Source organism: Fonsecaea pedrosoi (assembly GCF_000835455.1).
Source record: "Fonsecaea pedrosoi CBS 271.37 unplaced genomic scaffold supercont1.8, whole genome shotgun sequence".
In the NCBI taxonomy this organism is placed as follows: Eukaryota; Fungi; Ascomycota; class Eurotiomycetes; order Chaetothyriales; family Herpotrichiellaceae; genus Fonsecaea; species Fonsecaea pedrosoi.
The window spans coordinates 1861829-1882726 of record NW_013550608.1 but is presented as its reverse complement, the minus strand read 5'-3'; the positions used below and the strand labels follow the sequence as shown (position 1 = coordinate 1882726).

Genomic DNA, 20898 nt, shown 5'->3' with positions numbered 1-20898 from the left:
AAAGAGCCCAATGACTGTGGATCAACCACGAGTTCTTGTTGTGCCAAAAAAGAGAAGATTCCGTGGTCGAAAGGAAGTGACTGGACCGTGCCGGGAGCGGTGACCAAACAAGAGACAAAAGAATGTGGGACGAGACAACGTCTCGACAAAAAGCCAAAATCCAACGTGGAAAAGACTGAATTGAAGTAAGTATGAAGCTGTTTGAAGGATTGCAGGGCGCTCAGTGCGAAGGGATGGAGAGGAATCGAAAAACAATCGCAGCTGAGTTGGACCGGCAGTCTCGACCCTCCAGCCAGCAAAGTGGTGGTGGAGAGGATGGGTACAGCCAAAGGCAACGAGCGAACAGGGACGGGCAAATGGGCATTGATGTGCTCCGGGAACTCAAGGTGATGGTGAGCGAGTGGGAGATGAAGGGGCATTGTACGCGAAGCCTACGGTGGTGGACCACGAATGCGGTTGGCTCACAGGCCGCAATGAAAGAAAGCTTGGTGCGCCTACGGACTGCCTAATGCCTGTAATTGGAAAAGCGCCGCCCGCAAAATCTCTCCTTCAAACAAGCTGCTCGCAAGGGTTTTCACTTGTACTAATCTGAAGAGTTGTTGAAATCTCCTGACCCGACCTGGTCCTTGTTCCAATCAGAAGGCATCGAGGAGTTTACGAGGAGCTCCAGGTCAACCACGAACAGCATCTCATCGAAACCCACGACGGGGTTCGAATCGTCGACGCAGATCCATCGACGGGAGGTAGGCTCACCCAGGGCTCATGTGAGCCCAATGATGAATTGTTTGCCCAGAAGCATGCAAAGGCATATTTGACCCCTTGTGGAATATCAGCTACCGAAAAGGTTGCAGCAGACTTCTAGTAACACATGAATAGTTTCATTATCACCCACACCGCAAAGTACTCAAGAGACCCTCGTGCCTTTTTTTCCTACCTTCAGATGACGGTACCACATGAATATCGTCTTTGTATGAAGAGGAAGAACCAAAAAAATAATGCTCCCCTTTCACTCATTTCGGAGATGGCCTGAAATCCGCAGGGAATAGGGGCGGAGATGACTGTTGGGCAGCTCTGTCTGGTACAACATTTGCAATGTCAATTCGGCCTCAGCACGTTTGAAGTCACCACGTCTGAAGCGGAATGGAACGTGTCTCTGCGCAGAATACAGCATATGTCTCCAATTCCCCGGTGCAGTAATGGTGCTCCGTGTCCCAACTTGTGTAAGGGTTGCCACCTGTGGCGCAGGACCTCACTCAGGCAGATCTAAATATGGGTACATACCTTTTAAGTCAAGGTCTTACGGTGTGGCGCTTCCTTGCGAACGATGTGAGAGTCAGCCAGATCCATTGAGAATTGGCCGCACACAACGTTGTTGTCATGTCCTAATCTTTTGGTCATCTGGCAAGGCGACCGGAATAGAAGTCGACAATCAATCTGTCCTGAATGCCACGCATGCGGCGAATTATCCCATCCCGTCCAGCCTGTCGAATACTTTCAGGAGGCACTCCAGCAAAAACTGCGGGGGAGTGGAATTTTGCCCAAGCCGTGGAGGACGCCACCATCGTATGCACGGGCGAACTCTCCGATACCAAAGACACTGGCAGGCTGGATCCACTGTTTCGTTCCCGGTGTTTCATAGTTGAGATCCAGAGATACGATCTGCGTTTGGTTGCGCAGTCCCTCAAGGAGTGCACTCTCGCTGTGCACCAGGTACAGAGTGATGGCTGTCTGATTACAATCCACGACTAAGGGGGGACTCTACTCATCCTTCTATCAAGGATCATAAGCAGACAGGCAATACGGCCAGGGTGCGGCTGAAAGTCTTCTGTCGCTGGGCATCAGATGGGGATTCGCCAGCCCAGGGATCGCAAGCAACCAGTTAAGCGAAGGCTCAACAGGCTGAGACTGGCCTCCAGTAGTAGGTGGCTTGGTAGCCACCCGCCAGCAGTAGTGCAATGCCTGTCGTCAGCGCTTTGTTCCCATTTCCTTGCGCCTTTAGCCGGATTCGCTTCTCTCAGCTCAGGGGACTTTGAACCCTGCCCAAAAAAGGGCTGAGCTGCGTCTTCAGCAGGCTGTGTGGGCGTGTGTGCAACCAAGTGTTCAGAAAACCAAGAAAACTGAAACAACACCTCTCGGTCCCCGTGGTTTACAGGTCATTTTTCAATCATCACCATCTTCTTCTTGTAAAGATCCTAATTCGATTGCAGTTGACCCTTCTTGGTCCTGCTCTCTTTGTCCTCTCCTTTGAGATCCGCCGATTTGACTTTCTTTGCCCGCTTTCGTCTCCGCATCTATATCACCTAATTCATCACCCTGCACTCCCTCTGACAGGCTGTATCAGCCATCAGTGGTCTCCCCTAGTTGCAGCAACTCCTGCCCTCTGACCGGCCCTGGCGGCTGTCAGTCTGTCAGTAAAATCTCACACCTACTCACTGAACCAGTGACCTGCCTGCCATACCACGTATCTCACCCGGTGGGATAACCATAACAACTGCGGTGGTGCCGGGTCTCAGCCCTCGAACCGCCTTTTCTAGCACAACACCACATTTCCTTTCCCCCCATTCTTCAACTTCAGCGCCATGGCGAGCCAATATCCGGGTGGCTATGACAATGGCCATCAACTCAGTGACATCCCCCCTGGAAATGTACGTGGATCGAGCCTGACCCCCTTGTGAAACGAGCTGAACTGACCCTTTGCGTAGGCTTACCGATCCAATGAACATCATTCAGACGACGAAGCAGAGCATTCCTTGCTACACCAGAACGCTGCGTATCAGTCGCAATACGATGACCCGCATTCCCGCCCGTTGACGCCAGGACAAGAATCGATCTACACCCTGAATGAGACGTATGTAGGAGGAGACAAGTCACAAGCCCCAGTCACAGGATACAACCCTCAGCACACTCAGGCGTACGGAGGAGGCTATGGCTTGAGCAATACGCAGGCCGGGTTTCCTACCCCGGGTTATCCTGATCCGACTGAGCGCAGCAATTCTACGGAGGCATGGAAGCAACGACAAGCTCCTGGCTTCGGCACAGTCAAACGCTACGCTACAAGAAAAGTCAAGGTCGTCAACAGCGTGCTGAGTATCGACTATCCGGTGCCCAGTGCCATCCAGAACGCAATTCAGTCCAAATACCGGACCGACCTCGAGGGTGGGAGCGAGGAGTTTACCCACATGCGCTACACGGCTGCTACCTGCGATCCCGATGACTTTACCCTAAAGAACGGCTACAACCTTCGTCCCGCCATGTACAACCGGCACACCGAGCTCCTCATCGCAATCACGGCCTACAACGAAGACAAGGTCTTGACAGCCCGCACATTGCACGGAGTGATGCAGAATATCCGCGACATCGTCAACCTCAAGAAATCCGAGTTCTGGAACAAAGGCGGACCGGCCTGGCAGAAGATCGTCGTATGTATCATCTTCGATGGCATCGACCCTTGCGACAAGAACACCTTGGACGTTCTTGCGACCGTTGGTGTGTATCAAGATGGGGTCATGAAGAAGGACGTCGATGGCAAGGAGACTGTGGTCCATCTCTTCGAATATACAACCCAGCTTTCCGTGACAGCGAATCAACAGCTCATTCGGCCGAGCGACAATGACCCAACGTCGTTGCCCCCAGTGCAGATGATGTTCTGTCTAAAGCAGAAGAACAGCAAGAAGATCAACTCCCACCGATGGTTGTTCAACGCGTTTGGCCGCATCCTCAACCCGGAGATCTGTATTCTTCTAGATGCCGGCACTAAGCCCGGCTCGAAGGCTATCATGGCTCTGTGGGAGGCGTTCTATAACGACAAGGATCTCGGAGGTGCTTGCGGTGAAATCCACGCCATGTTGGGTCGCGGGGGTGTTTTTGGACGAAAGCTCTTGAACCCTCTGGTCGCCGCGCAGAACTTTGAATACAAGATCAGTAACATCTTGGACAAACCATTGGAGAGCTCTTTTGGCTACGTCAGTGTGCTCCCCGGTGCGTTCTCAGCATATCGTTTCCGAGCGATCATGGGTCGTCCCCTGGAGCAGTATTTCCACGGCGATCACACCCTGTCGAAGCGGCTGGGAAAGAAGGGTATCGAAGGCATGAATATCTTCAAGAAGAACATGTTCTTGGCCGAGGATCGTATCCTGTGTTTTGAACTGGTCGCTAAGGCAGGTTCGAAATGGCATCTGACCTACGTCAAGGCCTCCAAAGCCGAAACCGACGTGCCTGAAGGAGCGGCAGAATTCATCGGTCAACGTCGACGTTGGCTCAACGGTTCCTTTGCCGCCTCCATCTACTCGCTCATGCACTTCTCCCGTATGTACAAATCCGGCCACAACATCATCCGAATGCTCTTCTTCCACATTCAAATGATCTACAACATTGTGTCAGTTATCCTTTCCTGGTTCTCTCTCGCGGCTTTCTGGCTCACCACCAAAATTCTCATGGATCTGGTGGGTCAACCCAGCAGTAACAACAACAACAAAGCTTTCCCGTTCGGCAACAGTGCGACACCAATCATCAACACCGTCCTGCAATACGCTTATCTGGCCTTTCTGCTCTTGCAGTTTATCCTGGCCTTGGGTAACCGTCCCAAGGGCTCCAAGGTTGCATACATCATCTCGTTCTGCGTCTTCGCCGTCATCCAGCTCTACGTGATCGTCCTGTCCATGTATCTGGTGGTCAAAGCATTCACTTCGAAAGATGGCACTGACATTGTCACTAACGAGGGGGCTAACGAATTCCTCAAATCCTTCTTCGCCTCGACCGGACCTGGTATCGTCATCATCGCGCTGGCGGCTACATTCGGGTTGTATTTCGTGGCTTCGTTCATGTATCTAGATCCTTGGCACATGTTCACCTCGTTTTTCCAGTACCTGCTCCTCATGCCGTCCTTCATCAACATCCTCATGATCTACGCCTTTAGCAACTGGCACGACGTCTCGTGGGGAACCAAAGGTTCGGACAAGGCGGACGTGCTACCTTCGGCGCAAACCAAGAAGGACGAAAAGGGCAAGGCGACGGTTGTGGAAGAAGTGGACCGACCGCAAGCCGACATTGACTCTCAATTCGAGGCTACAGTGCGGCGTGCTTTGGCGCCGTACGTGCCACCTGAGGAGAAGGAAGACAAAACGCTGGAAGATTCGTACAAGAACTTCAGAACTCGACTGGTGGCGACATGGATCTTTTCGAATGCCTTGCTCTCGGTTGTCATTACTAGTGACAGCGTCGACAACTTTGGGTTTACTGTAAGTATCTTGACATATGTCGGTGAGTCCCACTGCTAACTTCTCCCACAGTCTAGAGCAACGAGCCGAAGCAACCACTTTTTCCAAGCGCTCTTGTGGACCACGGCAGCTCTTTCCGTTGTGCGCTTCACCGGGTGCTGCTGGTTCCTTGGCAGGACCGGTCTGCTTTGCTGTTTCAATAGAAGATAGTCGTCCCTCCCAGTGTGTTGGATATGGTCAGGTCTGGATCACAGTTGGCATTGAAGGGAGAAGCTTAGGCTTATTTCCGATGTCGGTCTCCTTTGGGGCTGAAGTTGGTGAAGACACAGTTCCTGTCGGATTTAGCAGCGGACTCACAATAAAATGGTGTTGGGGTTTGGATTAAATACATGTATCGAGTAAAAGGATGGCGTTTATTATGTTTGACTGGTCCTCCAAGGAGGCGAGGCTGTGGATGCCACCTGCGTCATGTGAGCACAGCCAGATTCCCATACATGATTCGAGCAAGTGGCACTCGAGCGCAGGGGCCTCCCCCTCTGACTTTCCGGACTTTTAAATCGTGATAGCCATCTACATTATTTACATTATCTGTGAAGTTCTCTTTCGTGGATTTCCTCGCACTGCCGATATCCCATTGTCCTGCCTCCGCTGTCCCGCACCCGTTCACGGAAGGAGACACGAGAACGCCGAGTTTCAGGCTGCGCCCTGCCCTCTTTGTTCCTCTTCCCGATCCGACTGACACGCCCGCCTCCGTCAACCACTCCCCGCCCTCCACGCTCTCTGGTCTGATTCACAGAGTTCTTTAGAGATACACATCGATCGAGCTGTCGTGTCACCCCGTGGTGACGACCGACTGACAAGATGATGAAAATATGGTCAATGGTAGGAGCGGTTCCCAGTGCCTATAGCTAATCACTGATGGCAATGTGCAGAAACAACAGCAACAAAAGGATGAACAGGCACAAGGAGTGACGCAGAAGAAGAAGAAGGTCACAGCCGCTCAACTTCGCGTGCAAAAAGGTGAACGGTTCCCTTTGTCTGGCTGGAGAGGCGTCTAATGCAGTTTCTCGCAGATCTAAGTGAATTGTCCCTCGGGTCGACCATGAAGACGACATTTCCCAACCCCGACGACATCTTGAACTTTACTCTCACGATCGAACCAGATGAAGGCATGTACAAGGGTGGTAGCTTCGTGTTTAACTTTGCCATCAACCAGAACTTCCCGCACGATCCGCCGAAGGTCAAATGCACTCAGAAGATCTATCATCCAAACATCGACCTAGATGGAAATGTCTGCTTGAATATTCTAAGAGAGGATTGGAAGCCGGTATTGAATCTAAATGCCGTCATCGTGGGCATGCAGGTAAACTCTCCATTCAATGTCGAGCGTCACGGGTTGCAGCTAACTCGCTGAACAGTTTCTTTTCCTCGAGCCCAATGCGTCCGATCCGCTCAACAAGGAGGCGGCTGAAGATCTCCGAAACAACCGAGAGGGTTTCCGGCGGAATGCAAGGACGGCGATGGGAGGCGGGTCTGTGAAAGGGCAGACTTATGATCGAGTATTGCGGTGATGCCAGTGAGGTCTGGGAAGGGTCGACATGATGACTGAAATGATTGAACGACAAGTCGAAGACAAGATATTTAGGTTGCGAGCTTCACTCAAAGGTTGCGGTCGAGTCTTGGTAAGGCAAGAGGCGTTGAAAGGGGGCCACATGGCTGATCAGCTATGCACAGCGTGTTTTGTCTTGAAGCCGGAGTCAATTTCGAGTTAGACGGTGAACAACGCCTGGCAAGACTTCTCTCGAGACATCTTCGCACTGTCAAAGACCATGGAGATTCCAGAACATGGTCGGTTCTTTACCCGGAGATCTTGGGTATTAAGATGAGTGTCCGGGGCTTTCCTCTGCGCTTTGAGCTCGTACGAGGCTGACTTGCCTTGGATTAAAGTGGTGTGCCTGTCACTCTCCTCATTTCTACCCGTCATGTTGTGTCTACTCAACTGCGCCAGATCAAGCACATTGGCATGCTCGTCCCTCCGTTCTCCGTCTCTACTTTTGTGGTCCTTCTTTTGTGGTCCTTGTTGTGGAGGTCTCCCTTGACCATCGAAAACTCCAATCTGCCAGTCCTGCACGCTCAGCTTTTCCCCGTGTCGTTGTCTGCAGTACCGGGTTTCTCCCAAGCACATACGGTGTACTTGTATGTCCCAGTCACGGGTTTAGCTGACTAGACGGGTGGCCCATGTAACACGATCCGATACAAGGAACAGGGGTTTTCTTTTCCACCTATCAAATGCATCTGCCCCGGATGCTACATGATCTATGCCCGAAGCATCTACCAACAATCTGGCCCAGGCATACCCTTAGAGAGTAGTCTAGGACACGGACAACCTTCTCTGCATCGCCGTTTCGCGCCATCATCCAGCTTCAAAAGCTCCTACAAAGACTCACACGTTCTACTTGTTATATCACTGTTGTCAAACAAGTTGAACGGCAATCCCGAATTCAATAGAGTGTCTCGAGTGTCTAGTCTGCGATGATGAAGATCATTATCACGGGGGCCACTGGTTTTGTCGGGAGGGAAGTCGTGGTCCAAGCGATCGAGAACCCGAGGATTTCCTACATCATTGTACTGACGAGGCGCAATATTGACGAGACACTGAGCCAAAGTCCCAAGGTGCAGGTGATCCGTCACAAGGACTTTTTATCATACCCGACAGACCTCCTCCAACAACTCTACGGAGTCCAAGGTTGTATTTGGTAAAGTGGGCCCAAAGATCACCCTGTGTTTTTGCCAGGTAGAAGGGCTAACCCCCGAGGGTGTTCCCAGGTGTCTGGGAGGGAAGGTCGAGGACTTTCCCGATCTCCAGACTGCGAGGACGGTCGGCGTGGATTTCACCTTGGCCGCCGCCAACGCCTTGGTGAGAGGTGTCTGTCCGACTCTGCCACCGGGACAGAGACTCCGGTTTGTCTTCTGCAGCGGCAACGGCGCGGAATGGGACCAGGACAGGAAGCTCTGGCTGTTCTCCGACACGCGGAAACTGAAGGTACGGCGTGTTACCGTCGGCGACGACTTATTTTGTGCTCGTCGGGCTCGGTCAGCTGGTCGCGACCATTACTGACGTCTCATCATCCCCAGGGCGCTGCTGAACGGGGTTTGCTCGACATCGCCAATACCCATCCAGATGTGTTTGAGGTAATCGTGCTCCGGCCCGGTGGGGTCGTGCGCGATGAGAGCATCTTTCTCGGCAAGATCGCATCGCTGATGACGCCCGTCGTCACGGTTACTCAGCTGGCGAAGGCGCTGGCGAGATTCTGCATCGACCCACCGCCAGAGAAGGTCGTTGAGAACCAGCAAATTCTGAAGCTTGGCTCTTGATGCTTGGGGGGCAAAAATCCGGTTCGGGCGAAGCAAAGACAAGCCGCCGTCGAGGGACCGGGAAACAAGTTGCGGTTGAGGGAGTGGAGGGGAGTTGAAGGCATTCCCGAGTCTCGTGTTTTCGACGAGTGATTCGTCTTGGTTCGAATACGAACCATACGAACACGAAGGGACGAGCTTCAGAGTCCTCAAAGTCTCCAGCATTGGACGGCCGAATGGCTTGGTAGAGTACGCAAGTGGGATAGTGGGTTTGGTGGGTTGCTGCGTTGATTGCACCGCCGATAGAAGTGTATCAAACTATATTTTTCCCACTGAAATTGATCCGATTCGCTGCTCTCAGGTCCCCACAGTGTACAAAGGACAAAATATGTACTTGTACTTGTACCTTGTACAAATATGCATGGAAGTTGAGAGACATGTGAAGATGTGAAGATGTGAAGCTGGGCGTGGGTATGGAACCTTCTCACAATTGCTTATAACCCGACCTTTCTCTTTTTCCTCGCCGTCCCATAACACGTCTCGTGAATCTATATAATATGCTCCAGACGACTATATGAAGCCAGAGCTTTCGTGGGAATGGCATCTTTCCTCGTCATGCCCCGGTTACCCTCTATCACTCCCAACAACGATCGCCTCAGTGGCCCCCCTTGTCTCCACAGGGAGTAGTACGTATTCACGAGTTGGTAAGCAAACAAGGTACCTCACATATCTATCTGCCACTGCTTCACACAGGGCGATCCATTGATGGTGAGTAGCCGTCACATTAATCCCACGCTTTGCGTACGCAATCTCGTCTATGTGTTATCTGCGAATCCTCTTCTTCCTGCATGCCCAATCTCCGTGGGGCAGCCTCATAGGCGGCATGTCCTGGATTTTATGCTCGGCCAGAGACACTGCGGGTCCGTCCTCCATAAATGCTGGTGGTGGTGGTGGTGGTCCTCGCGGAGCTGTGCCGTAGCCGACAGGTTGAAGTGATGGTGCTTGGTAACCACTGGTCTAAGGACCAAAGGGGCCCCATCTATATAACTTGTGCCCAAACGACACAAAACATTCGTGGCGCAGCCAGCACCCTGATAAGGGTGTAGATCCGAAGAAGAGAACCAAGAAAAAAAGGTTATTATGCGGCGCTTCTTCTCCGCCCATCATCAACCTCCACACTATCTCTCAGATGTTTCAGCAAATCCATGGTGAAAATGTGCTGCTGGCGAATGAATCCGTCCCAGTCGGGGTGTTGCAGAAAAACGGTGATCATGCAGGCGATGAATTGCGTCAGCAAGGCTCTGAGGTCGTCGCCTTCTCTTGTGTTTTCATAGACGTACTGGACGAGCAGAAACACCTCCGGTCCGCGCTCGGGAAACAGCTTGAGCGAGGCTAATGAACGGCGCATCTTGTACAGAACCAGCGATCTGAGCGACTCGATGACGTATCTGTCGGCAAAGACGTACAATCTCGCCTGGGACAGGAGCATCTCCGTCAGGCTCTCCGAGGGCGTGTAGTTCTTGTACGGTCGGAAAAGGGGCCCGTCCCAGTCTGTGGAAGCGTTGCAGAACTTGGCCCAGTCGGCGGCCAGCTTCGAGCCTGGATCGGGGAGATTTGAGACAACTGCAGGTTTTGCCAGGGAGTCCCGCGTGCGATTGTCGGTGGTGCGGACCGTTCTTCGCCCTCGCAGCCACGAGACTGGCCGCGAAATCTGATGCCTCCAAGCTGGTTTGTGCTGGTCGCCCCGGACCCGGGGCCACAAACCCGTCGCCAACACCTTCAACCCTTCTCCTTCGCCGCCATCGAGGACTTTTCCAATAGGGACGCCGGTAGAGTGAGAACTGTTATGGCTAGAAGTGAACTTTTCGTCGACTGTTTCCAGTTGTGGTGACGACGGCAGTTCCTGGTCAACGACGGTTTTGGGCGGAGGTACCGAAAAGTCTCCCTTGTAGGCGAATTCGCAGAAGCGCAGAAAGGTCTCTTCGTCGATGTCGTCCAGGACAACCCGTCTTTCGACACTCTCGACCATGCTACCGTTGATCAGGGCGGCGAAGACTGGGGAAAGTTGGACGGCCAGATCTGAGTGGACATTGAACGGCTTTCGTTCCAGACCCACGAGGAACTGAAATGTTGATGAGCATAGAGATCTGCGTTGGTTAGCCAGAGGAAAAAAAATAAGCTCCATTATGAACGATAAGAAGGCTCTCCATGTGCTTACGTGCTGAGTGAATGACATTGCATGGTCTGTCTAACAACTTGGGGGACTGTAGAGAAGTCCGAAGAAATGAACGCGCGACCATGTCCAGGTGTACAGTACTTTTCCGTTCACCGCCCTATATCGCAGCTAGCACAATCGCAGCTAAAGCAATCGCCGTTCGTACGAAGCACCCGAATTCATACTAGAGAGGGTTTCTTGAATTTCCAGACGGCTAAAATAGCATGTTGGTCTCCTGATCATTATTTTTTCTCGAGGGCACCCCACGACGTACACCTTAACGAATGTGGTATATGGCTCTCTCATTGGTGGATTTCAGGAATGAGACTTTCCTCGGTAGGGAAGTGTCGTATAGTTATGTAGGACCGGATGCACCCACGCCGTCGTGATTCCGGCTGCCGAGGCAGGGTTCATAAAGTACCCAAAAGGGGAACTGGCAAATTGTGCAGGACTCGGCGCCAGGGGCTAGTCCAATGATATGGTGGAGCAAGAGGGGCAGAGTGGGGGACCCAGGAAAAGCTTGAGTCATGTGGCGAGCCATGGCCAATGTTGATATTGGCAGTTGACTCGCGCCAAACTCTAATCTCTCCGAAGTTCATACGATTCCCGCCTTGACATGCTTTTCCTCTCCCACCCCCAAGTCACGCCAGTGTGATTGCCACAAGCCCAACGTCAAAACATGGCCACGTCTTGGATATTGGCATTCGTTCATTGTGCACCCGAAGCTCTCCGTAGCCGGTGCACATCTCGATTAATTCTTGTCCTCTTCGTCCGCCGTCCTCCTTCCCCCTGACGACAGCGACGCACAAATGCTCCGCCCCGATCCACCAACGGATGCGGACAGCTTATCGACATCCCCATCATAGTGCCTGCGGTTGCATTCCAAGACTTGAGATTTGTTTAGAGTTGCCAATATAAGATCGTTCTTAACCTGCAGACGAACTCTTACGACACTGCGCTCCCAGATTCCTCGCCAGTCTCCCGTTCCATTTTCCCTTTCCCTTTCCTTTTTTTTTGGTCCTTCATTCATAGACTGATTCTATTTTGAGGCTGCGGCTCAGTCGTATCCTTCGGGGTAGTCCACCACATACTTGCCGGCTCATTGTCCAACCCTGATTAATTCAATCCGCCGTACCGTCCTCCCTTTTGACGGCAACGCGAGGGCAATCCCCCCTCAACTTGGGTTGCTCTCCCACCGGGAACGAGGACGTCTAAGATGTCTCTCGTAGGTAATTTCACCTCCAACTACGACAACAGTGCCGGGAGACAGGGCCCAGGGCTTTTGGGACACTACCGCAGGGAATCACACGACGAGCCCAACGGCCCGTCACGGGTAAAATCTCACGAGAGTCGTCGCTCCATAGCCATGGAGGATTCATCCTCTGCACACCACGGTGCCAGTCACGAGCGTCGCACGAGCTCGGCGGGCATGGAAGAAAAACCGGCGGGCGACCAATCTCGAAGTTCGGAGAACGAAGAGGATGAGGATGTTCACGTCAGATATCTGGCTCGACAGTTCTCACGAACGTCCACCAAGACTGAGGATGCCAATCCCTTTCACGCTGCGCCGGGCTCTTCCCTAGATCCCACTTCCGAGAATTTCTCAACCCACGACTGGATCAAGGCTCTGTTTAATTTGCAGAACAAAGACGACCGGTTCCTTGCCAGGACCGCCGGCGTGGCGTTCCGCAACCTGAGCGCCCACGGTTTCGGATCGGCGACTGATTACCAGAAGACAGTCGGCAACGCCCCGCTACAGATCCTCGGCATGGCTCGCAAGCTCCTGAACATTGGACAACGCAGAATCGACATCCTTCGAGGATTCGACGGACTGGTGAACCATGGAGAAATGCTCGTCGTTCTCGGGCCTCCTGGGTCGGGCTGCTCGACGTTCCTCAAGACACTCGCGGGCGAAACACACGGTTTCGTCGTCGACGAGGATTCATACGTCAATTACCAGGGGATTCCTTTTGATCAGATGCACAAGCACTTCCGCGGCGAGGCCATATACACTGCTGAACAGGACATCCACTTTCCCCAGTTGACGGTCGGTGACACTCTTTACTTTGCCGCACGTGCAAGAGCACCGAGACATCGACCTGGAAACGTTTCCGCCCACGAATACGCGTGCCATATGCGAGACGTTATTATGGCAACTTTTGGCATCCGACACACCTTCAACACTCGCGTGGGCAACGACTTCATCCGGGGTGTCAGTGGAGGCGAGAGGAAACGTGTCAGTATCGCCGAAGCCACGCTGAACATGTCGCCTCTTCAATGTTGGGACAACAGCACCCGTGGTTTGGATAGTGCCAACGCCATTGAGTTCTGTAAAACGCTGCGTCTCTCGACTGAGATCCTCAACAACACGGCCGCGGTGGCTATCTACCAGGCTCCCCAGGCAGCATACGACCTCTTCGACAAGGTTATTGTACTTTATGAGGGACGGCAGATCTATTTCGGGCGGACCGTGGATGCCAAAGACTACTTTGTCCGTCTTGGCTTCCAATGCCCCGAGCGACAGACCACCGCCGACTTCTTGACGTCCATGACGAGCGCCCAAGAACGAATCGTCCGCGAAGGCTTTGAGAACCGGGTTCCACGGACCCCCGACGACTTTGCGAAGGCCTGGAAAGAGTCGCCGGAACGTGCTCAACTACTGAAAGAGATTGAAGACTTTGACCAGAGGCATCCCCTCGGCGGTGAGGATCTGAACCGCTTCAAGGAATCAAGAAGACTGCAACAAGCGAAGCGGCAACGCGTGTCGTCGCCCTACACGCTGTCGTACGGTCAACAGGTCAAACTCTGTCTCTGGCGAGGATTCCGCAGGTTGAAGGCCGACCCGAGCCTGACGTTGACTTCTATCATCGGAAACAACGTCTTTGCCCTGATCATCGGTTCCATCTTCTACAACCTCGACGACACCACCAACTCGTTCTACTCGCGCGGCGCCTTGCTCTTCTTTGCCATTCTCATCAACGCCTTCAGCTCTGCCTTGGAAATCCTGACGCTGTATGCGCAACGGCCGATCGTCGAGAAGCACCAACGGTACGCGCTCTATCACCCGTCGACCGAGGCATACGCTTCCATGTTGACGGACATGCCGTACAAGATTAGCAATGCCATCATCTTCAACATCACCTTGTATTTCATGACGAATCTCCGCAGAGAGCCCGGCCCATTCTTCTTCTTCCTCCTCATTTCCTTCACCTTGACGCTGGTCATGAGTATGCTGTTTCGAACGATCGCCTCTGTCTCCCGCACCCTGAGTCAAGCCCTGGCACCGGCCGCCATTCTCATCCTCGCCATCGTCATCTACACCGGTTTTGCCATCCCCGTCAACTATATGCTTGGCTGGGCACGCTGGATCAACTACCTCGACCCCGTCGCGTATGGTTTCGAGTCGCTGATGATCAACGAGTTCTCTGGACGGAATTTCGACTGCGCCTTCTTCGTGCCGTCCGGGCCTGGGTACGGGGATTCAAACCACGTCTGCGCCACGGTGGGATCTCGGCCCGGTCAGTCCTTTGTCAACGGCGATGACTTTATCAACAGCAACTACAAATACTACGCGTCCCACAGGTGGAGGAATTTCGGCATCTTGATCGCATTCCTAATCTTTCTGTTCTGCACCTACCTGATCTCAGCCGAGTTCGTCCAGGCCAAGAAATCCAAGGGCGAAGTCCTGGTTTTCCGTCGCGGTCAGACCCCCCCTGCGCTGAGACTGAAGCTCCCTCGTGACGCCGAGACTGGCGATGTCGCGACCGCCGCCCCGGTGGAGAGGGTCAATACCGCCGAGGACATGTCGTCCGTCATTCAGAAACAAACGGCCATCTTCCAGTGGCGCGACGTCTGCTACGATATTTCGGTGAAAGGTGGCCAACGTCGGCTCTTGGATCACGTCGATGGTTGGGTCAAACCGGGCACCTTGACTGCCTTGATGGGCGTGTCCGGGGCTGGAAAGACGACGCTCCTCGACGTCCTGGCCACCCGTGTGACTATGGGAGTCATCTCCGGCGAGATGCTGGTCGACGGTCGCCAACGAGACGAGTCTTTCCAACGCAAAACTGGCTACGTGCAACAACAAGATCTTCACTTGGAGACGTCGACGGTGCGAGAAGCCTTGAACTTTAGCGCTCTCCTCCGTCAACCCGCACATATCCCACGGCAGGAGAAACTGGACTACGTCGACGAGATCATCAAAATTCTCGACATGTCCGAGTACGCCGACGCCGTTGTGGGTGTCCCCGGTGAAGGCCTCAACGTGGAGCAACGCAAACGTTTGACCATTGGCGTGGAATTGGCGGCCAAGCCAGAACTGCTGCTCTTCCTGGACGAACCTACCTCTGGTCTCGACTCTCAGACCTCGTGGTCCATCCTCGATCTCCTCGAGAAGCTGAAACAGAACGGACAGGCCATTCTCTGCACCATCCATCAGCCTTCAGCGATGCTCTTCCAGCGCTTTGACCGGCTCCTTTTCCTCGCCAGCGGCGGAAAGACCGTCTACTTCGGGCCCGTTGGGCAGTCGTCGAAGATTCTCATCAACTACTTTGAACGCAACGGCGCCCATCAGTGCCCGCCCGACGCGAATCCCGCCGAGTGGATGTTGGAGGTCATCGGCGCCGCACCTGGTTCACACACCGAGATCGATTGGGTTGAGACGTGGCGCACGTCGCCGGAGTATAGGGATGTACACGCCGAGCTCTCTCAAATGAAGGCAGAGCGTTGTCAACTCGCCCGGACGGTCTCGAACCGGGCCAACAAAGCCAGCTACCGCGAGTTCGCCGCTCCGTTCTACGTGCAGCTCTACGAGGTTCTGAAGCGTGTCTTTCAGCAATACTGGCGTACGCCTTCCTACATTTACAGCAAACTGTCTCTCTGTATCGCTTCTGTGAGTTACTCCGCCCCCCCCCTCCTTGTCCCACCTGTTGTTGGCGCTAACCATGTCCTTTTGTCAGGGTCTCTTCATCGGCTTCTCCTTCTTCAAGGCCAGGAACACGCAGCAAGGTCTCCAGAACCAGATGTTCGGCATCTTCATGTTGATGACCATCTTCGGCCAGCTCGTGCAGCAAATCATGCCGTTGTTCGTGACTCAACGTTCACTCTACGAGGTCCGCGAACGACCCAGCAAGACGTATTCGTGGCAGGCATTCATGATGAGCAACATCATCGTCGAGCTGCCCTGGTCCACACTCTGCGCCATCCTCATCTACTTCACCTGGTACTACCCGATTGGCCTGTACAGGAATGCGGAACCGACAGACGCCGTCCACGAACGTGGCGCGTTGATGTTCCTGCTGATCCTGGCCTTCTTGCTCTTCACGTCGACGTTTGCACACATGGTCATCGCGGCCATCGAGACGGCGGAGACGGGAGGCAACATCGCCAACATGACCTTCTCGCTCACCTTGGTCTTTTGCGGTGTCCTCGTCGGCCCCAAGGCGCTCCCCGGCTTCTGGATTTTCATGTACCGCGTCTCGCCCTTTACATATCTCATTGACGGCATGCTCAGCACGTCCGTTGCGCACACCACCGTCACCTGTGCCGCCAATGAGTATCTCCATTTCCCAGCCCCCGCGGGCCAGACGTGTGCCGAGTATATGAGAGACTACATGGCCGTCGCCGGCGGATACCTGCAAAACCCCTCGGGCAGCAATTGCAGCTACTGCCAGATCGCGACTACCGACGACTTCCTGGCCACCGTCTCCTCCAACCCGGACCACATGTGGCGCAACTTCGGCCTGATGTGGCCGTACATTGTCTTCAACGTCTTCGGCGCCGTCTTCTTCTACTGGCTCGCCCGCGTGCCCAAGCGGATGAACAAGGGGAAGAAGGAAGTTGGCACCCCGAAGGAGAGCAAAGAGGGCAGCGTGGTCGACGGGCCCGTCGAGACCGCCAATGGAGAGAAGAGAGCAGACACCGGCGTGAGCACTGGCGCAGAGAAGGGTGCAGATTCAGACGTCAACCCGCGGACGACGAATGCAGAGCATTAGAGAAAAAAAAATAACGAGCCTCGACACTGGAAAAGCACTAGTCGCCATCTGTGGCGTCGACCACTCCGCCACTCTTTTCTTCGGAGAATCCCCCTTCTCAAGACCCAATCCTGGCCATTCTTGCATTGAGATCTCCTTTCGTCAGTCCGCAACCAGTTCTAGACTCAGACAAAGTGGTGGCTAATGTTTTTTATTGTGGGTGGTTTTTTCGAGGTGTGGTGTGTCCAAGTGGTGTGGTGTACGTGTGAGTGAGTGAGAGAGAGAGAGAGAGAACGAGAATGAAAGGAAGCTGTTTGTGTACGTTTCAACAAGGCGGGTGGGGGGAGTCTGGTGTTTTTTTTTTTTTTTTTTTTTTTGGTTTATTTTCTTAATTTCACAAAGCATTTCTTGCGAGGAGGGTTTCACAAAAAATTCAGAGCAATCATATAGAGAGAGAAAGGGAGAGAGGGAGCGAGGATAACACTTAAAACATAGAATTTACCGTCGGGGGCTCTGGGAGCTCGCGAGTCAAATATCATAAACATCTAATCTATATATGATATGTACGTGCGAAATGGGGATATATTCTGAGCAAGTGAGTGAGTGAGTGAGTGAGTGAGTGACTTGGGTGACGAGTGAGAGACTGAAGGAGAGACTGAGAAATGAGTGGGCGGTTGGCAGGTCTAGGACAACTCGTTACGTGTAGCAACCCAGATAGCCGGACCCCAGACTATCAGACTTTCAAAAGGCGCAATTTCTGAATTTCTAATGCGATTGCATATCTTCCCTCACAATTACTCCCTACCAGCGGATCGGATTGATGAGTGAACCGAGTATGTTGGGACTATGCAGTGTCGAATGTGCGGATATCAATAGCATATCATATGTACGAGGTACCGGAGTACGTCCCTCTGGGGAGGAAAAACCCCCTTTATAATTATCTCCCACAAAGCCACTAAGCTGGATCACTCTGATGGTTTTGTAATGTTTACCGAGTACCCAAGAGATCCAAGTGCCTGGTCACCCAGTGGTCATGTCACGAGCTGAGCTCACCATATCGTGTCATAAAGTGAAGTCGACCTGCGGCCTGCGACAGTCCCTCCAGCTCTTGACAATTGCTACTTGTACTTCAGCTACACACTCGGTACCTCTTCGAGGTCGACATTCACGTCTCCGAGTAGGACAGTAGGTTTGGCTGTCGATATGAGGGCGTGTTAATGAAGGTGGGAATCTGGCTTTGACGGCTTTGTGAGGGCTGAGAGAGTAATCGATTTGGCTGTGTCGCTTCACACTTGTTGTATTCTACCGCGTAAAGTAGATCGATGTCGATATTGAAATGCAAGGCCTGGCAGTGGCCAACCCCTTCGTGCCTCTGTTGACGCGCGAAGGATCAACCACGGCAGCCGCCACTGCGGAGGCAAAAATGGCATTCTGGCCTGGGCCGCAGCTGGTTCCTTGAAATCCAAGATTGCGGGGCGGGGAGGCTACAGTGTCTCCGAACAGGTTCGCCCCAGCCTCCCCGTTGTCGGAACCAAGATGTGGAAATGCCCTGAGTAGCTTGACTGCGGATCGGGGTAGATGGCCATGCCGCTCTATCATGACCTGGGGAGGGACTAGATTAGACTACATTACGCTAAAGCCCTTGGGGAATGGAAGTAGGGTAAATTCACGTGATGAAACCCGGATTTACTGTTTTAAGCGTAGCTTATCTAGGTGGTCCCCATGTAGCTCTATTGCGTCTGCACTCGCGTCCTTTCCTCTGTTTCTCAGTATCTGTCTTGTATGCTTTGTCTATACGTCCTTTGCTTGACCGTTCCTTACCTCGCCTGGCTCGCACTTGACAACCCGATTGAAGTCCAACCATCCCACCCCTAATTTCCCATCACCGGTCCTTGCAGTGCACATGACTCGAGGCAGGTGTGCCTCTCGACCTTCGGGATCAAAAAGACGCAGACCTCCAGCCGCGATTGCCTCGCACTCAATGCTCATACCGCTAGGCTCGACCAGCAGTCTCAGCTTCCCAGGTAGTCCGTTATCCTGCCACTCGAATTCATTAACTACCTGAGTAATCTCCTTGATTCCGCCATCTTTCTGGATGTACCCCGACGCACCCGTACTGTCTGGTCCTTTGCCCAACGCGATGGTAAAGACGTCCGTGCCGTCTGAAAAGTGTAGGCCAGACCACACCCAGTCAGCCACCCACCAGTTGCGCACGCCCCAACTGTGGTTCCGTTGTCCCGGGGCGGCGTTAAATCTGATCTCTTCCTCGTCACCGATTTTGATGTTCCCCGTAACTTTACACGGTATCTCGTACCGAGACTGTCCGTGTTTCTTATATGGCGCCGCCGACGTCTCCCAAACGAGATCGATCTTGATATTTTCCACATCTTCCACCTGCGCCTCATCTCCGTGGAAATATGTAATGGAGTCGGGCGAAGCGGATCCCGTCCCGCTCAAACTGAACGAGAATTTCTCCAGCGGAACGAGGCATCTGCTCTCAACCGCGAACCGATCCGTCGAGAACCTTTGCATAGCGTGATGGGAGGCTGGCAGAGGTGCTTGCATATTGACGAGCATGACTGATGGCTTTCCCCGTCGAAAGATCCCGGCAATAAAGTTGCAACAATTCTGGTTTGGGAGGCGCCCAATTCGAGCGTACATGCCAGCTTCGCCATCGGATGTGGTGCAGTCAAAATACCAGCTTTCACTCCAGAGAGGTCCCCCATCTGCTGGTGCAACATGCTCGGCTTCGTCCCCAACATGAGGTGAGTAAGATTTGGGGCGTGGCTTCACTAATGATGCCGCATCCATGTCTAGTGCGTGCTGGGCCTGCCTCGAGGTCAATGTATAGAACATTTTCTCTCCTCGCTCAGTCGGTGCGCAGATTGCCGCAGCTGGGATACTAGAAACTCCACAGTCAGAAAGCATGGCCCAATCCCGGTCGGTGTCGAGCTTACTGTTGTGCAAGGCCATATATCGATTGGAGTCTATATTGCTTCCAGGCCTGTTCCCATGTCATTTGGACCTTGCTCAAACGATTGAGCTCGTCCAGGTACTCGCGGATGAGATCCTTCTCCCACTTTCGCCGGTTCTCAATCGTCAGTCCATTTCCGAGGAAGTATCCAGCATCCCGCATGGGGGACGCCCAACCAAGCCCGCCCCAATCGACTGCTACCGCACGATGATTGTCCTTGGCAAGGAAGAGGATATTGTCCAGACGAAAATCTCCATGAAAGATGCAGAAAGGCCCTTCTCGAGTCGCCCACCAGTCATCGAGGTTTTCGGACAGCCAGTTCAACAGCTGTTCTTGCTCGGGAGGAAGCTTCTGGCGCGTGCGGAAAATTGGAAGACATTCGTTGAAGAATTTCTGGTCCAAAGCGGGCGGTTTATTGAGCCACTCGTCCTCATCCAGCTGTGCATCTCCTAGGACCGGCGCCTGCAATTGAGCGAGCGCTTTCAAGCCCAGCTGCGCATGCTTATAATCACATCCTTCCAGCTGGGCCCCTTGGTACCCGTCATACAAGCCAAGATCCTCGAGGACAAGGGTAAACCAAGCGTGTCTGTCTACCACTGCGCCATAGCAGTGTGGTAGACCAGCGGACAGCCTATCCCCAAATCTTCGATAGAAGACAGCCTCACGTTGGTAGTGGCCAAACCTGATGCCAAGGTCTCGAGTGTCTTTGTCGTTTCTTGCAAATTTGACCACAACTTGGCTGACTTTGCCTGGATGGTCGAGATCATGAAACTGGACTCGGTAAGTATTGCTCATCTGGCCCGTCCCAGTTGGCTTGACGACGAAGCCATTCTCATCGATCTTGCGATTGAGAAACATCGACAGCCATAGTGGCGTGAGCTCTTCGATCTGTTGGAGTGGCTTCTGCAATGGCCTGATCAGCCGAGAGCACTGACTCAGAAATACGGGACAACATACAATCACAACCCCATGCAGGTCACAATATTCTTCTTGCCCCAACGAACCATTTGCCTCCCCGTTTGCATTGTCTGAGGTGGTGCCAGCGCTACCGGTCAGCAAGTCGCTCAGAGTAGAAGTTACCATGGCTGAGGATGGCCTGATACTGAGAACCAAAACCTGGTTTTCGGATTCACTCTCTACAAAGTACCGCATGCACTTTACAGGGCC

General features: G+C 53.2%; 5 protein-coding genes across 5 annotated transcripts; 3 read left to right on the top strand and 2 right to left on the bottom strand.

The window, feature by feature from the left end:
• Positions 1 to 2579: 2579 nt before the first annotated feature.
• Positions 2580 to 6787, top strand: Z517_11996 (chitin synthase 3; the record flags this gene model as incomplete). Its single annotated transcript, XM_013423576.1, has 8 exons — positions 2580 to 2645; positions 2703 to 5237; positions 5289 to 5380; positions 5427 to 5550; positions 6078 to 6098; positions 6149 to 6236; positions 6290 to 6579; positions 6635 to 6787. 8 exons carry the CDS (start codon positions 2580 to 2582, stop codon positions 6785 to 6787), a joined length of 3369 nt encoding a protein of 1122 aa, XP_013279030.1.
• Positions 6788 to 7751: 964 nt separating this feature from the next.
• Positions 7752 to 8591, top strand: Z517_11995 (uncharacterized protein; the record flags this gene model as incomplete). Its single annotated transcript, XM_013423575.1, has 3 exons — positions 7752 to 7972; positions 8043 to 8259; positions 8352 to 8591. The coding sequence occupies 3 exons, from the start codon at positions 7752 to 7754 to the stop codon at positions 8589 to 8591; spliced, it is 678 nt and encodes a 225-aa protein (XP_013279029.1).
• A 1117-nt stretch (positions 8592 to 9708) lies between these two features.
• Positions 9709 to 10811, bottom strand: Z517_11994 (uncharacterized protein; the record flags this gene model as incomplete). The annotated part of the gene is made up of 2 exons (XM_013423574.1): positions 9709 to 10717; positions 10789 to 10811. The coding sequence occupies 2 exons, from the start codon at positions 10809 to 10811 to the stop codon at positions 9709 to 9711; spliced, it is 1032 nt and encodes a 343-aa protein (XP_013279028.1).
• Positions 10812 to 12001: 1190 nt separating this feature from the next.
• On the top strand, positions 12002 to 16778 carry Z517_11993 (uncharacterized protein; the record flags this gene model as incomplete). Its single annotated transcript, XM_013423573.1, has 2 exons — positions 12002 to 15676; positions 15744 to 16778. The coding sequence occupies 2 exons, from the start codon at positions 12002 to 12004 to the stop codon at positions 16776 to 16778; spliced, it is 4710 nt and encodes a 1569-aa protein (XP_013279027.1).
• A 1770-nt stretch (positions 16779 to 18548) lies between these two features.
• Positions 18549 to 20814, bottom strand: Z517_11992 (uncharacterized protein; the record flags this gene model as incomplete). The annotated part of the gene is made up of 2 exons (XM_013423572.1): positions 18549 to 19659; positions 19715 to 20814. 2 exons carry the CDS (start codon positions 20812 to 20814, stop codon positions 18549 to 18551), a joined length of 2211 nt encoding a protein of 736 aa, XP_013279026.1.
• Positions 20815 to 20898: the final 84 nt, after the last annotated feature.